Here is a 16,675-nt window from a genome sequence, read left to right as displayed (position 1 = left end):
CTGGCCCTTAAAAAATGGAACATGATAGTTAATGATGTACAGGCTGAAGTATTTTGGAGGAATTGTCCTGAGGTCTACAACTGACTTTGAAATACATCAAAACTGGATTGAGATAGAGGGAGATAGGAATAGTTGGTAGGATGGTTACATAATAAAGTGAGTAAAATGTTACTGCAGAATCTAGGTAATAGGTATATGCATGTTAACTCATTCTCTTAACTTTATGGTATGTTTAAAAATTTCCATAGTAAAATGTTTGGGAAAACAGAATGAGAAGATGCAGAAGCAAATTATTTAATAAAACTGCTAGGAAAATATATAGTTACATAAGTTTTAAAATTAACATTCAGAACTCAATTATATAATTCTATACCAACTGAAATTTTGCCGATTAAAAAAAACAGAAGCTCATGTCAGAGACTAAATATTGGTATTTCAACACCTTTAGTTTTTTCTAGATAACTCGCTGCTGCTGCTGCTAAGTCGCTTCAGTCGTGTCCGACTCTGTGCAACCCCACAGACGGCAGCCCACCAGGCTCCCCCTTGCCTGGGATTCTCAGAGACCAGTAGAATATCTGTAAACATACTTTGGGACCTGGGAATCCTTGGAAACCCGTCAAACCTTGGATACCATGTTCTCCCTGTAATGTGAATAGAAATGATTATCATTATTGTATGATGGTGGCCTGGTATGTAGAATAAGAAGTGCTCAGTGAATTTCTAAGTTGGCACCTACAGGTTCCCCTTTCATGCCAGACTCCCCACATGGTCCTTGATCACCTTGTGCTCCTTGGTGACCTCTTTTACCTGGAATTCCGGGTTGACCAGGTAGCCCTTGTTCACCCTATGGACAAAAAAAAAAAAAGAAAGGTAATCTTGACTTTAGAACTTTTAAACATATTATTTTAAAATGAAACCTAAATTCTGGCCCATCCTCAATCATAGTACAAAGCACTGGGGAAGTCAAAATCTGCATGATCATTCTCCCCACCAATATTCTCCACATACATAATATTTGATTACAATGAACAAGAAACATGGCAGTAGGGAAAGAGAATTTCAGAGATTGTGGTCATGACTATTGAAAAAGGAGGGGAGAGGGGGGCCTGCAAATGTGGGAGGAGGATAGTGGGGCTACAGAGAGGGTGTGGTATGTGTGGGAGTGTTTGTATGTGATGGAGCTTGTGTTTTATTTGAAGGGAAATTATTTTGCTGTGTTTTCTTTACCATACAGAGATGATTCAGCTGATACCACAAACAGAGCAGAATCTCTTGAAATGTGAACCCTGGTTTTTGCCATGATTATTTTTTTCAATTCCATCATTAAGAAATTTCCATTATCTGTTTCCCAAGATTCCTTTGATACCAAGCCTCTTTATCTCATAAAAGTTCCTTTTAGAGATATAATTATTGTTATTTTGTTTTTAAAAGTCAAGTATTTTTAAATATATTTTTATTTTGTTTTTGAAATGAGTTGCAATAGCTTTTACAATTTCTAAAAATAAGCTTAGAAATCATGTTCAGTTTGTAGATAAGGTAATGAAAAATGATGCTTGGTAAACTCTGACTAAAGCTTTCAGATTAGCAAATTATCCTCCACTGTCTTGAGATAAAGATATAGCTTTGGGACTTGACAAGTTGGATCGTTTCTTTTTTTCCCCCAGATTCACACAAAAGAGGTAGGGATATTATTTCTTTTTTCAATTTTAGCATTTGCTCAGCTATCTTTTTTTAGTGGAAAGGGATATTCATGGTATAAACATTAACAGGCTCAAACTGGAAACAATAAGTTGCTGAGTCATCATTTTCAGAATACCTCAAAATTTTTTAGATGTTAAGTCTTGAAAATCAAATTAAGAGATAATAATGACGAGGGTGTCAATGTCTTAATCCTGGTCTTTAATGAAACTGCATTAGATATTGGTCTAATCTCTTGGTTGTCTGGGTCAAATCTACAATACATTGAGATATTTCTAAGAGAGGTTTTGTAGGGAAAGCCTATTTACATGTGACAACACTCCTTGCAATGAAGATTAATGCAAGACAGTTACTACCACTTTGACTTTAAGAAATAATCTGTGTGCTTATCATATTTGTTAATTAGTTGGTTAGATTCAGACTTAGTGGAACAGGAAGTATACCTGAGAAAGTATGTAACTGGAAGTAAATACGATTTTTCTGTTTTGGAGGAGAAGACAGATGACAGAAAAGGAAGGAGAGATAAAATGAGTAAAATAGCATTTTTATAGTGTATCACTAATCCTGGGTTAATAAGTTGTTCCAGCAAATTACATGCGCTGTGGCTATCATGGGAGATGGCTATGTCAAGGCTATGCACTCTTCTTTTTTCCTCCTGTGTTTTTTATTATTGGCCAAATTTAATTACAAGCTGTCAGTCTTACCATCCTGTGATCTAGTCAATAACTCAGGGCCAGGAAAGATGCTGGTCATCCATCTGAACAAACATGCAAGTACCTTTGGACCTTGAACTCCTGGGCTTCCTGGTGGGCCTGACGAACCCTTTGCTCCTTGAGGACCTAGAGATCCAGTCAGTCCTGTTCTTCCTGGGCTGCCTCTGATGCCCTGAAAAACAGATAAGAAATGAGGACTGGGGTAGTTCTTAGGATATCCATCCAGAGACTCAATAAGTAAGGGAAGGGTTGGTGTGCTAAAAGGCTGCTATTGATACACTGCCCCGGTTTGGGAGTTACCCTGGGCTTCTTTCACAAATAAACAAAATGCTTAAATGATGTTTTGGCTTATCTGAAATCTCTAATTATAGTTAATGTAATGGTCTTGGGTTTTTAAAATAAAAATACCTAGGCAGTACAAAGTCCACCAGTATCTCCTGACTAAAGAGCCTAGATATGAAGCATGTTTGTTGTATTCTAACTTTTTGTATTATACTCTGGTGTGCATGACAAATCTAATAACTGATTAATGTATCCTTAAGAAGGATTTTCTTCTTATTGTGGTCATTATTTCTCAATATATACAAATACCAAATCACTATATTGTACACTTGAAACTATATAACATTATATTAACATTTCATTAAAAAATTATATTCTTTTTCAATCACATGATTCCAGAAAATTTGCTTCAAATAGCTTAATTAGAAATAAAGTTAGGTAAGTAAACAATATTTCCTCAAAGCCAAATCCTAAAACAAGGATTTTTGTAGAGCTTGTAAGTGAAGGATAGTTATTACATTTTCATATGTTTAAAAAATCAAAAGAAAACTAATATTTCAAGACACAGAAATTATATGGAATTATAGTTTCCATATCTATAAACAAAGCTCATTCATTTGTATACTGTCTGTGACTGTTCTGTGCTAAAATGGTAGAGTTTAGTAGTTGTAGCAGAGGCTCAAAGGCACATATTGCTTCCCACCTCTGACTGTTGCACTGCAAATTCCTGTGATGCGATTATAAATTGACAAGTGCTTCGAGCAGAACATATATTGACTTGCTGTGAGATTTTATTATCACTGCATATCCATTGTATCAAAACAAAAAAAGAAAAAAGTCGACTTTGAATGTTGTATTTTTAAGGTACAGTGGAATGTGGATTATTTTGTGATCAAGCTAGATGTCAAAGTTTTGTGTTTATTATATGATGACACTACAGCTGTGCTTAAAAAAATACTATATACATCGACACTATTATACCAAGCACTTGACACAATATTCCCACTTCACAGAAATGTAACAGAAAAATTAGGAAAACTAAAATGGAGTATCTCATCACAATAAAAAATTCTTCACAAAAATTTGAAATGGAGTTGTAACTAAAGTGAAGTTTATAAGTGGTTCATTTGTTAGTCCAACAATGAAAGTCACTTATTGATAGACAGTTAAATCATGCAGCAAAAATAAACTTGTTTGTTAGCCTTTTGGCAAGAACAGTTGCTTCAAATGTCAAGGACATTGGAGTACTATCAATAGTCAATTAAAAATCAAGGCAAATATTTCCAAGTGGTTTTACTTGCCTCTTGGTCAATCGATAGATGTTAGTAATACTACTATTTGTTTGAGGAATCAATGCTGAGTTTGAAGTGCCTGCAAAGTTAACCTCTATGAATAGTTGCTGGAGTAAGTATAGGTAAGAGTAACTTCAAGTAAGTTACAAAACTAAATCAGTACAGACTGATGTGGAATCTGCTAAAATGTGATAAGATTGATAGCAACAGATCAGAAAAAGATGAACTAGACAAATTAAAAAAACTTGTGAAAAAGTTAAGATATTTAGAGCTATGATTATTCATTGTTTTTTATTCACCAGGTACTCTGAGGAAAATACTTGAATCTACAATACGTTATTGTGCCAGTACTATCAAGAGTGAACTCCATTGACTCTTGTAAATTTAACTTTCAGTGGTTCTGTGAATTTTTTTTTGTCAAAATAGAAACTGAATTTCCTGACTCTAACATGCAGCAGTTTGATGGCTTTGCAGGAATGAAGCTTTATTGGCTTTTTGAGGTTATGACTCAAGGTTTTTTTTGTATAAGAACTGCCCTCAACCTCTATTACTAATGATATGTGGTTTTAGAAATTAAATTTTGCTGCAGATTTATTTAATGTTTATCTGTGAATTCAACCCCAAACTGCAAGGCAAAATAATGCTTACATGTGAAACATAGTGTGATAAAATCATTTTGATGACAACTAATATTTGAATCACAAGTAGTTCAAACAGCTTTATACACTTCCTCTGAAAAATTGAAACAAGTGAGATCTCCATTTCCACAAAAATTTTTGGTGGGTAGATATTCTGAACTCAAACACTTTCAGTAGTATTTTTCAGATCTAGATGCATGAAATTTCTCTATTTCTAAATGAATTTAACTATCTGAGGAGTTTCAACCGAAACTTCAACTGGAAATAACTAATGCACAACATAATGACATGCCTAAAAGGCAACTATCAAGAGAAGAACCTAGCAGAATTTTATAAATTCTTTCCAAGCAATGAATACGCTAGATTAAAATCATATGCTCATGAACTGCAATATTTGGCAGTACATGTCTATGTGAAAAGAATGTTCAAAGATGAAATATGTAAGACATGCAAATATCATTATGTCAGCATTAACAAATGAAATATTAATGACAAGAAACTGTAATAAGCTAAAGGTTATCTCCCATGCAAAAGAATTCCGTTTTTCTCATTAGTAGACTTGTATCACAAAAATTATGCTAAATCAATATTTAAAATCCATAAAAATTTATTTTCTTTCTTGTTACATAAGTTCTGAAGCAATACTCCTGATTTTGCTTTTTGCCTTGCAAACTCAAGAACAGTTATTAATATTTACAGAAAAATTTTTCTGACCCCTATTTTAGGAGATTATTGTTACTTTCTGAGTTGATTCCTGGGATACTAAATTGGGTTGCACAATAGTCATTCTATGCATTGAACAACATTTGCTGAATATCATCTATGTATAAGAAGCCCTGTGAAAAACATAAACAAGATATAGTTTTAATTTTTAAGAAGCCTAAAATTAAGTGAGAAAGACTGTAATATATAAATAGTTCTAATAAAGGCAGAAATTAAAAAAAAAGCATGAGAAAAGAGATTTAAAGTAAATAATAGAGAGGTTCTGAAGAGGGGTAGTTACCTCTGGCACTAATCAGAAAAGGAATTACTGAGAAGGTAGGCTTAACTGGAATATAAGGTAAAGATATTCCCCTAAAAGTAATAAAAGTGGTAGGAGAAATGACTGGCTCAAGATAGGCTAGAGTCATTTCTGTGGAGAGCCTGGCTGGCAGAATATGATTTAAAAAGTAAAGCCAATTTTGAATTTAATGCTAAAGCATTTTTCCTTTAAAAAAGAAAATCTCCAAATCATCTTGTATCTTTTAATCCTCTTACTAACGGCAAAAAATAGTTCAATATACTTAAAAAATTACCTTTTCAAAGTAGATTTTCCTCATGATTATAAAACACTAAAATAAGAATAAAATTGTATATTACATCACTAGGTGCCATGTACTACACTTGGTGCTTAAGGATATAGACTCTCATTCCTTAGCTTGACCTTCACATCTTTCTTTGTCCCAATCTACATCAACCATTTTCTCTCTCACCACTTATCTATATTGGTGGCTCAATATTTGTAAGGAACTTTTATGAGGGTAAAATCTTGATAGAGGGAAGGCGAATGAGGGCGGGAGGTAGGGAGGGAGAGAGATCCACATTGTGGATTTAGGATTCACGTGGTGTGGTTCTTCAAGTTTGCTTGCACCTTATCCTAAGCTAGTCAATGCAAGCTCTTTCCCTTTGATTTTTTTTTTTTTTTTTTTGCCTTTTGGCTGCTGCTGCTGCTGCTAAGTCACTTCAGTCGTGTCCAACTCTGTGCAACCCCATAGACGGCAGCCCACCAGGCTCCCCCTTCCCTGGGATTCTCCAGGCAAGAACTCTGGAATGGGTTGCCATTTCCTTCTCCAAGGCATGTGCAATCTTGGTTCTGGATCAGGGATCTAACCCATGTTCCCTGCACTGAGAACTGGAAGCACAGAATCTTAACCACTGTACCTCCATGGAAATCCCTCCCTTTTCTTCTTACAATGTGTTTTACATTGATTTAATTTGGTCTGTGAGCCTTTTGGTTCCAACCTCGGGGTAGATTATCTGGTAGTGTACATTCCATATGAATGATGAGAACCGTGGAGACAGGAGATGATGCCATTTAAGAGCTCATCATTACAAATGAAAGCAAATCTATTCATAGTCATTTGAAATTCTAGGATACAGAATTTCAGAAATGTTTAGGAAAGACCTAAGTCTTATATCAATGGCCAGGATTCTGATGCAAATATGACTACAGGAAAATCCAGTTTCAAAAACAAAGTTTGGGTGAACAATGCTCCTCCCAATAAAAAGAGGTTAAAAACCTGAAGAAACCAATGGCCTGAAGAGAAAGCTGATTTTACAAAGTCATAAACAAAAGATGAAAGGAAGGAAGAAAACAACTACAGTGGACCACCAGAGCAGCTTCAGAATTAAACTAGCTGAAAAGTTGTAAACTATGGATCAGCATAATTTTTCATTTTTTCTAAATAGTGGGTTGTCTTTCAAGACTGTGTGTATCCGATGTCTGGATGTATTGAAGAAGTAATGGATTCCAGATGGAGAGAACACATAACACATGGAAGATCACTCTAGATGATTTTAGAGCACCACAACATCCTACAATTCTAAAATAGTACCACTTCACTTCACTTTATTTGTAATTTAGGTATTGGGAAAAAAAATCTTTATGCTCAAACAGAAAAAAACAATGTATCTTTTGGATGACACATGAACCATGGACAGTCAGAGACTGCCAAACACTCCTGAAGTCAGTAAGTATTTTTAGTGAGAATAATAAAGGCCATATGCCTAGTCCACAGGGCTAACTGTACACTAGGAACTTAATTTTACTTGCAGTACTATCAGATATTTCACACAGCACAAAAAATGTGTTCCAAATCATTTACTGTTCACATTGGTTTCTTAGAGAAAAATCTGAGGAAAGTAGCAGAGTGTTCTGTACAGAGTTCCAAGCAATGCTTCATACAAGTAGAGAACAAACATTTCTTATTATGAATACACAGATGGATGAGTGATTCTGTGTTCAAGAGAAACAGATGCTAATCCCTAGGAATTCTTTCCAGTGTCTTCTAAATGATTTGTCTAAAACCAATCAGCAAAGGATAAGTCACTGTAAGCAAATTTTAAAAAGCAAATAAAATCAAAATTACCATTAATTTGTTCAGAGATGCTGAGACCAATCAACATTTTACCCAAGTCTTAGAAATGTTAATAAAATGGTAAAAGGACATGATGTCTCATGGCCAGAAACCTCCATTATCCTCAGATAGAAGCTAGCCTCCCTGCTGAGAAGGGTTTTGACTCTGTAGGAAAGTGTCAGTTTTGACAGGACTGAAGCTAATGGCCACTTTAAGACTTGCATCTCCAAGGAAGCAAGTACTTGGATCAATAATGACAGGATCAACCACCACCACAAGAGTTACTTCTGTGGACAGTCATCCATGTATCTGTAATAGCAATATGGTTGTGTTGTTTTATCTAATCTGATGTCAGTTATGAAAAGAAAATGAAGTTGCTTTTCACTTTGACTTCTCTGCAGGGAAAGGAAGGAGTCGCTTAAGTATAAATACGCGGTCATCCTGAAACTAAATGTAAAGATCTGGTAATGAAAATGGGGCTATCCGTACATATCAGAGGATAGGCACAGAGAAAAATTTTGGAACAATGATGACATAGTGAAATATACCACTGCTGTTTGAATGCCCCTTGGTTTAGCTGTCTTATTCTTATTAGAATGGAAACAAACATATTAAGCAAAAGAATGTGTTAAATAAAGGTTGGGCTTCCCTTGTGGCTCAGCTGCCTGCAATGTGGGAGACGTGGGTATGATCCTAGGGTTGGGGAAGATGCCCTGGATAAGGGAAAGACTACCCACTCCAGCATTCTGGCCTAGAGAATTCCGTGAACTGTATAGTCCACGAGGTTGCAAAGAGTTGGACACGACTGAATGACTTTCATACAAAAACCCACATTTTAAGGAGGATTAGCAAATGAATACTATCTTTAAAGTTTTGAGTAAGATGAGAAATTTTTGATGTTAATTTCATTCATTTTTCAACAGTAGATTGATAAATTTTAAACTACACAGAACTTCAAATTGGTTATGATGTTTTTATCTAAAGTAAAATTACTAGGAAAAGAGTTTTATCTTTTCCCTGCTGCCAAGAACACTCCTTTGTGCTCAATCATATGTTTATATAGTTACTTGTTGTATGAGAAAACAGTAATTAAAACTAATGTAATTTCTATAGTACAAAAAAATAAATATGATGACCTAATAATTTTTTTTGGCATAATATTAGGCAACATAAGTGGGTTTTCCCCAGTGGGTCAGTGGTAAAGAATCCACTTGTAATGCAGGAGCCACAGGAGATGCTGATTCAATCCCTGGGTTAGGAAGATCCCCTGGAGGAGGGCATGGCAACCCACTCCAATATTCTTGCCTGAAGAATCCTATGGACTGAGAGGAGCCTGGCAGGCTACAGTCCACGGGGCTGCAAAGTTGGACACAACTGAGTGACTGAGCACAATAGTATATACATATATATATGTGTATATATATACACACACACATACACACACACGCATACAACATAAAAGTACCATATTTTTAAAGCCAGCAAACCAATGGGTTACAAAATAATACTTTGTTTCCTTTACTCCAAGCAACTGAAATCACTTCTGTTTAAGTAGGAATGTCTCATTTTATTTGGCTTACTAAATATATCCCTCTTCGGAAAAAACTGGCTGTTTAAAAATATGTGGGATAGCAATTATTAGGTGATTATGTGCAGGGCTATATTACGCATAAATATTGTAGTATTTATAACATTTTCTTGCAGGGGCAATCATAAATAATGTGGCCAAATGTTGGAAATAAGATTTATGAATGAGCTATATACTAAAATTAGGAGGTAACCTTAGTTTTGAATTGCTAAACCTATTAAAGCCTATGGAACTCAGAGTGGGACTGAACTGAGGCAGGTCTTAAGGTAGTGGAGACAAGCCTGCCTGACTAGGTCTGTTCTCAAGAGCATACACAACTGACTCTTGTTCAGTTTTAATAGATACAGGCATTTCAACATTGTATTACCTCACAGAAATGAATTACTCATTCATAGAACAATTGATGGTTTATCGTTCTTGCAAAACAGTGTTTCAAATGCCACTATAATATTGGACAACATTACTGTATGCTATGAAATCTCCTTTACCCAGGCCTCAGCCTATAATCACGAGACTAATGGGGCGGGGAATGAAGGAGGATATTTCACCTAGGTCTTTCACTTTTAGCATGACTAGGCAGTCATACCACTATGAAGAAATGAAAATCTATCATTTATTTAAAAAATAATGTCTATATCCATACTACCTTACTTGATCCTCAGGTAATCCTGTTAACATGCCAAACTTTGTCCTGACTGCAGGTCTTTTCATTTGGGTCTTTCATATGGCAAGTTCTTCCCTCATTCTTTAAATATTTGGTTTACTCTTACCTTCAGTCCTTAGCTCAAGTGTAAGCCTTCTCAGTGAGTCCTCTACAGTCTACAATCTATCTTAAAATCTATTTACCATTATGCTTTCTTTCCTGCATAGCTCTTCCAACCATTTAGAATTACTTGATTTGTTTATAGACTACTACTCAATCATTAAGTTGTTTCATATTAAATTGTGATTTTATTTTTAAGGTAAAAAAAATGGTTAAATGTCAGCAATTTCTTGCTGTTCCATGTATGTTCCAGGAGGGCAGTTCTTTGCCCATCTTGTTCACTGCGATCTTTCCTAACTCCAGGCTCATGCTGCAACTGAGCAGGACCGTATGGGGTCTTCCCTAGGACAGGCCCATCCCCTTATAGCCTCTGCTTTAGCTCCCCTCTGAAGTAGCTACACTATAATATCTGATGAACATGTCTTGAGTTGTTTCACACACATTCAAGAAGTGAAAGTCACTCAGTCATGTCTGACTCTTTGCAATCCCAAGGTCTGTATCCTACCAGGCTCCTCTGTCCATGGAATTCTCCAGGCAAGAATACTGGAGTGGGTTGCCATTCCATTCTTCAGAGGATCTTCTTGACCCATGGATTGAACCCAGGTCTTCCAAATTGCAGGTGGATTTTTTACTGTCTGAGCCACTAAAACCCTCACCAAATGGAAGATATTAACCACCTGATAGCTAGGGGTATGTGGCCCCCTAGTCCCACTGGCAGCTAAGGATTGACAATGTTAACACTTCTGACCATCCTGTAACCTCACAATGAACCAGAGAATTGTTTATGAGCCAAACACATATCCTGTGATAGCCCTCCTTAACTGTGCCTGTCAAAATGCTTTGCTGAAACTCATCTGAGAGTTTGGGGCATTTTGAGCACTAGCTGTCTAGGACTCCTTGCATGGTGACTTACAATAAACACTGCGCTTTCCTTCACCACAGCTTGGTGTCAGTGAATTGGCTTTACTGTGTAGGCGAGTGGACCCAAGTTTGGTTCAATAACACTGTTAAGTACTAAACAAATATTTGGTTACTGAATGTTAGCCTAGCCATGAAAATTATTATGAAAAAACAATAACTCAATAAGTGCATGCAGCCTAGTAAGTACCTCACATACAACATCTCATTTGATCCTCATAAAAACCATATGAATTAGATATTACTGTATCCATTTTATAGATGATTCTTAAGTAGCAAGCACATCTTAATTTTAAACTCCGTCTCAAGTCATAATTATTACGCAAAGAACATTTTTTCTTCAAATATTTATTGAGTTTCTTCTAAATGGACCTGACACTATGCTAAGTATTAGAGATACAAAAACAAAACAGAACACCAGTACTATAGCAGTTTACAAATGCCTGAGGGAGAAAGACATTAAGATCATTAATTAGTGCCCAAATGATCCATGCTCTGATGGAATCAGTGTACAGAGTGTACAGAAGTTCAGAGCAGGCATGCTTAGCTTTGACTAGTCCAAGGAAGGGTACCTGAAAGAAATAACTGTTCAATTAAGTTCAATCCTGAAATATTAAGAAGTTTTTCTTCCTAAGGTTAAAGATGGAAGAGTCTTCAAAGCAGAGGGAATATATTACATGTACAAAGGCATGAAAGTGGGGGAAATATACAGAATTTGGAGGAATGTCTAATAAATTAAGCACGATTGAAAAAGCATAGCACAATGGTTAAGAATACAGGCTCTGAATCTAGACTGTGTGATTTTGAATCCTGGCTCTATTATTTATTGTGTGTGTGATCTTGAGCAATTTACTTAGTCTGAGTCTCAGCTTCCTTTTCTGTAAACTGAAGATAATAGCTATACTTACTTCATGGAGTTTTGGTGAGAATAAACTTCATATATACTCAGCACCTTGCACATAGCATTTAATAATTATTAGACTAAAAAAGAAAGGTAGAATATAAGACTGAGGCCAGATCATAAAGAAACAATATTCCACAAAGAGTACAGACTTTACTGGATTTGGAGTCACTGAAGAGTCAACTAGGAAAGTTACATCCTCTTGCAAATCTTTCATTTTGTTGCTAATAAGCAGCCCAATAGGCTGAGTTCTGTCTGTTTTGGAAGAGTTCCTAATGAGCAGTAAATGGGCCAAAACAAGCAGAAGGGTGGAGAAGAGGGAGAAAGTAGCAATCAGAATAAAGCCTAACTGGATAGCCAACCCCTTAATAATCAAGAGGTGACAGGATTTGATGAATGCAGATCTGGCCCATGCTGGTATGTTTCTTCCTCCAAAATACTAAGAAAAAAGAAATATATCTTGTTAGAAACAAGTTTCTTTGGGGTGACCAGCTCATAAACTAGGGAATACACCACCCAGAGGGGTGCTGGGACTGCTGGTGTTCCTAACAGAGGCTTCCATGGTGGTCCTGCTACTCTATGCTTGGATTGTGAGTGGCTGATGAAGTGTGTTTTTCCTTCTTAGACTTAGACTACGTGGACACAATCCACAGGTGGAAAAATGCAAGACTTTCAACTTTCTTCAAAGACAAGCATCTCATTTTTGACAACACTTAAGCCTGTGTTTATCTGATGAAGTTCAAAGTCAAGATTGAAACACTTGGATTGGTCCCAAGTCGTTAGTTTGTTTCTTTCCCTCTTTTTCAATAACCAATGTTATTAGTTGCAGCAATGAAAAATAAAGACGGGTAAGCCTTCATCTTGATGACAAATAGATTTACGGTCTTTTCAGGGAAAAAGTTGTTTTCCTTTTTCATAAATGACTCAGGTATTATGCTAATACAGAAGTCCAGCTCAATGAAAACAGCATGGTAGACTCATTTACTGCAGATGTGCTAAGCTGACTAGTCTCAAACCACTCATTTATACAGAAGAAAATTCACACAGTCAACTGTGAGCTTCCCCAATACCATCCTTCAGTTGTAGTCACATGACCTTGAAGAAACACTGAAACTGCAGTGTGAGTATGCCAAAAATTCTTTAACTCTTTTGGCCACATCAAAAAGAGAAAGAACATTGTTTAGGAAAATCAGGCACTTGCATAATCCCAGAAATCCCAGAATAAATATTTTTCTCAGTGGAAAAATCCAGCAGTCTTTAACGGCAAGCCAAAAAACACCATGGTGCCATGATTTGAAAAGAAGAAAATAAAAAAAGGAAAAACACACACACACACAAAAGACCAATAGAATGATGTCCTTATCCTTTGTTGAAAATATTCCAGGTAACTTGCTAGTATTTAGAAATTATACTGCTTTCTCTTAAATAGTTTTTCTATCACCATAGTAGCTTTTAGAAATAATTCCCTTCAAAATCACATTTCCTAATGACTAGTTTAGCCACTGTACCTAGTTTCACAGAACAGACTAGTCCCTTATTAAGCATTATAATTCTAGTTTCATAATAAATATTCTACAGGGAGCAGAGACATTTGTAAAAAATGCTTCTATATCCATAAATACCAATAGCATGTGTAAACCTTGGGGTTAAAAGGGGACTCCTTAAGGGAAAGTTATTTTGCTGTTATTTCAAAGCTTACAAAATACTTCAGTACTTTTAACCTCCTGATATTCTAAGTATGCATGTAATTTTTTTCCTAACATTTTCTGAAAACACTAAAAAGTAGGAGACAATGAGTTATGATCTGATACCTAATTGCTTACTAATAGAAATACCAGATGCTGCTCAATTTCATGGCTCTGGGAGGTATATTGTACAGTATTCAATATTATCGTAATTCATTTCATCTTTTCATCGCAAAATTCAATGAGTTTTTTATTCAAATATAAAGGGATATGTGTCTCAGAATCGATTTTTTAAATGACCCTCAATTAGAAGTAGGATAACTTTCTAAGTGGAGCTAGGATATGCACGTTTTGTTGTCCGACTGATTCCTTGATTTCAAGTATTCAGCATCTCCATCTATTCTAAGTTCTTCTAGCATTTAAATATGGTTAAGGTTCTCTAATTTAAGTATAACTTTCGACCTTAGACTCAGTTTCTTCTCTAGTTATTTTCCTGCCTTCTCCTTTAGAGCTGAATTTCTTCATTTAACTGTCTGTATATTTTGATTTCCTCACTACTGTCACTCTCAAGCACTAAGTCCTGTTTCTGCCTCCACTAATCAAATAACTATTTACTTGCTCAAGTTACCAATGATTTCCATATACTAATATGCAACAATTATAATGACATCTTATTAGATTTCTGTATTAGTCGGGGGGGGGGGGGAATCCTTATTTGCAAACATCAGAAAACAATTAAGCAAAAAGTTTACTGTAAAGACATGGAGTAGCTCATATAATCAGAGAAAAATCTAGAAAACCAGGTTTGGAAAGTGGATAAAATTAAAAGAGTAGGCAGCCAGAATTTGGACACTATAGTCAGCACCACCCTAGCTCTTGAATGTTGACGCCAGTCATCCCTGGAGACTGAGTGCCATTGAAAGTTATTGCTACTGCCACCAGAAAAGAGTCTCGTTATCCCTGGTTCTGTGCATTATTAACTTCTCAATTCAAAGTGTAGGTGAATATATTTGATTGCTTAGGCCTGGGTCATGGGCCAGCATCCCTGTTTCAAAGAGGGACTGCAAGGTGAAGGTCTGAAATTTTTGACTTCTGTAGTAAAAGGTGGCTTCCCGTTAAGACTCAAAAAGAGAGAAAACACAAAAATTTCTGAACATAAAAATGGGATTGAGACACCGAGTAGCCAAAAAACCAAACCAAAAACAGAATAAAACATGTCCAACACAGTCTCTCATGATTATTAGATGCAGCTGATGAATCTCTCCCTTGAAATATTTTTAAGCTTGCAAGACAAGGCATTCTTTTTCTATTATGACTGCTCTATCTTAGGCTCCTTTGTAGTCCCCTCTTCTTTACATGACTTACAAAGGATAAAATTCATCACCACTTGGTTCTAGACCTTCTTTCTACTGTTAACCTAATATTTGTGTTTTTTCTTCATTTGCTCCCCATATCCCCCCACTGCCTATCCTCCATGTTGTTAATTTTCCTAGGAGTCTCACCTTTATGGACTGCTTCCTCTGATTCTCTTGTGGTCTGACTTCCAGTTGTGGTTGGCCAATGGGACGAACCACTAGGACACCAAGTTACCAGAAGAGAGAGGTAATATATGTTTTCTCCCATCTCCTCCCAACTTGGGCATTCTGTAAGTGACTGGGTTACTTTCAACTATAGCTCCTGTAAGATTCTCCTTTTCTAATAGCTCTGGGTCTCAACTTGACTCTCAACCTGACATTCTTTCTTTTCTTTAACCTTTCAGCTCTCAGGGTGGTTAACTGCTTCCTACTGTTGATAGGCTCTGAGTTTACCCAACATCATTTAGTGACTGACTTAACCCTGACCATACTTCTATAATTAGTCTCTTCAAAATTCCAGCTGAGTATTCCTTCTACTTCAAAACAGGACTCTAGTACATTTTACTAGGTTGGTACTTTAAATTTATATTTGACTTCCTCTCTGAGCCCTAGCCCCAAATATCTAATTGCTCACTTACCACCTCTGCTTGAATGTCAGAACCTCTCCCACAAAATTTGGGCCCCCTTCAACATTTGCTCTTTTAGTGATGGGCACTACAAGGCACTGAATTAGAAACTTGAACAAGTTAGAAATTTAGAAGTTATCCTTGACATCTCCCTTCCTCCTGCACCGTCCATAATCAAGCATTGAAGTCACATTAAAGCTATTTCTTAAATACTGCCTAAATCCATCCATTTCTTTCCATTTCCACTTCATCAGTCTAGTACAAACCGTGCATATGTATAGCCTGGAATATTGCAGTAAATAGTCTTTTTAGTCTTCTGCATCTACTCCTGCCCCTTCCCATCCATTTTTCACACTGGAGCCATAATAATATTCCCCCTACATTTAATATTCACTGGGGTCCCACTGTCTAGATAATGCTCAGTATCCCTGATAATTCTTTCATTATCCACCGTGATGCTGCTCTTGCTTACCTCAACAGCACCAAACTGTATCATTCTACACTTTCCTCACTAAACTTTAGCCACAACTGACCTTCTTCCTCTTCTTCTTCAATCATACTGTTCTTCCTAGCATTGTATATGCTATTGTTTCTGCCTAGAATATTTCTTTTCTGCTTGCTCCACTCCCCATTATGATTCCTAATTTACTCCTGCTTATAGTTCAATGTCATCTCTCTCTCCCTATATCTTCATATAAAACCACTTTCCTGAGGTATAGTTGACATAAATTTCAAAATCTAGAGCCTGATAAATTGACATAAAGAATACATCTGTGAAAAAGTACATTAAAATGAAGGTAACATATCTACCACTTCCAAAATGTTCCCCCCTCTCCCTCTGTAAGTCATCCTCACACACACTTTGCTCTCCAGGAAAACAATGACTTGCTTTCTGTCTCTACAGATTAGTTTCCAGGGTCTAGAATTTTATATAGGTGGCAGTATACGTATGTCCTCTTTGCTGTGCCTTTTTCCCCACTCAGAATAATTATTTTGAGATATATTCATATTGTTCAGTTCAGTTCAGTCGTTCAGTCGTGTCCAACTCTTTGTGACCCCATGAATCACAGCACACCAGGCCTCCCTGTCCATCACCATCT

General features: G+C 36.3%; 1 protein-coding gene across 1 annotated transcript in view; it reads right to left on the bottom strand.

Annotated features, from left to right (window-relative positions):
- Nucleotides 1-16,675, bottom strand: part of COL24A1 (collagen type XXIV alpha 1 chain) — a 363,647-nt gene that overhangs the window by 42,324 nt on the left and 304,648 nt on the right. The window contains exons 49-51 of the mRNA XM_052638047.1: nucleotides 2,476-2,583; nucleotides 737-844; nucleotides 588-641 (exon numbers count right to left, since the gene is read on the bottom strand). Coding sequence (XP_052494007.1) covers nucleotides 588-641; nucleotides 737-844; nucleotides 2,476-2,583 — 270 coding nt within the window. The remainder of the gene's footprint in view (nucleotides 1-587; nucleotides 642-736; nucleotides 845-2,475; nucleotides 2,584-16,675) is intronic.

This window comes from Budorcas taxicolor, chromosome 3 (assembly GCF_023091745.1).
Source record: "Budorcas taxicolor isolate Tak-1 chromosome 3, Takin1.1, whole genome shotgun sequence".
NCBI classification, from domain to species: Eukaryota; Metazoa; Chordata; class Mammalia; order Artiodactyla; family Bovidae; genus Budorcas; species Budorcas taxicolor.
This window is presented reverse-complemented; position numbering and strand designations above follow the sequence as displayed.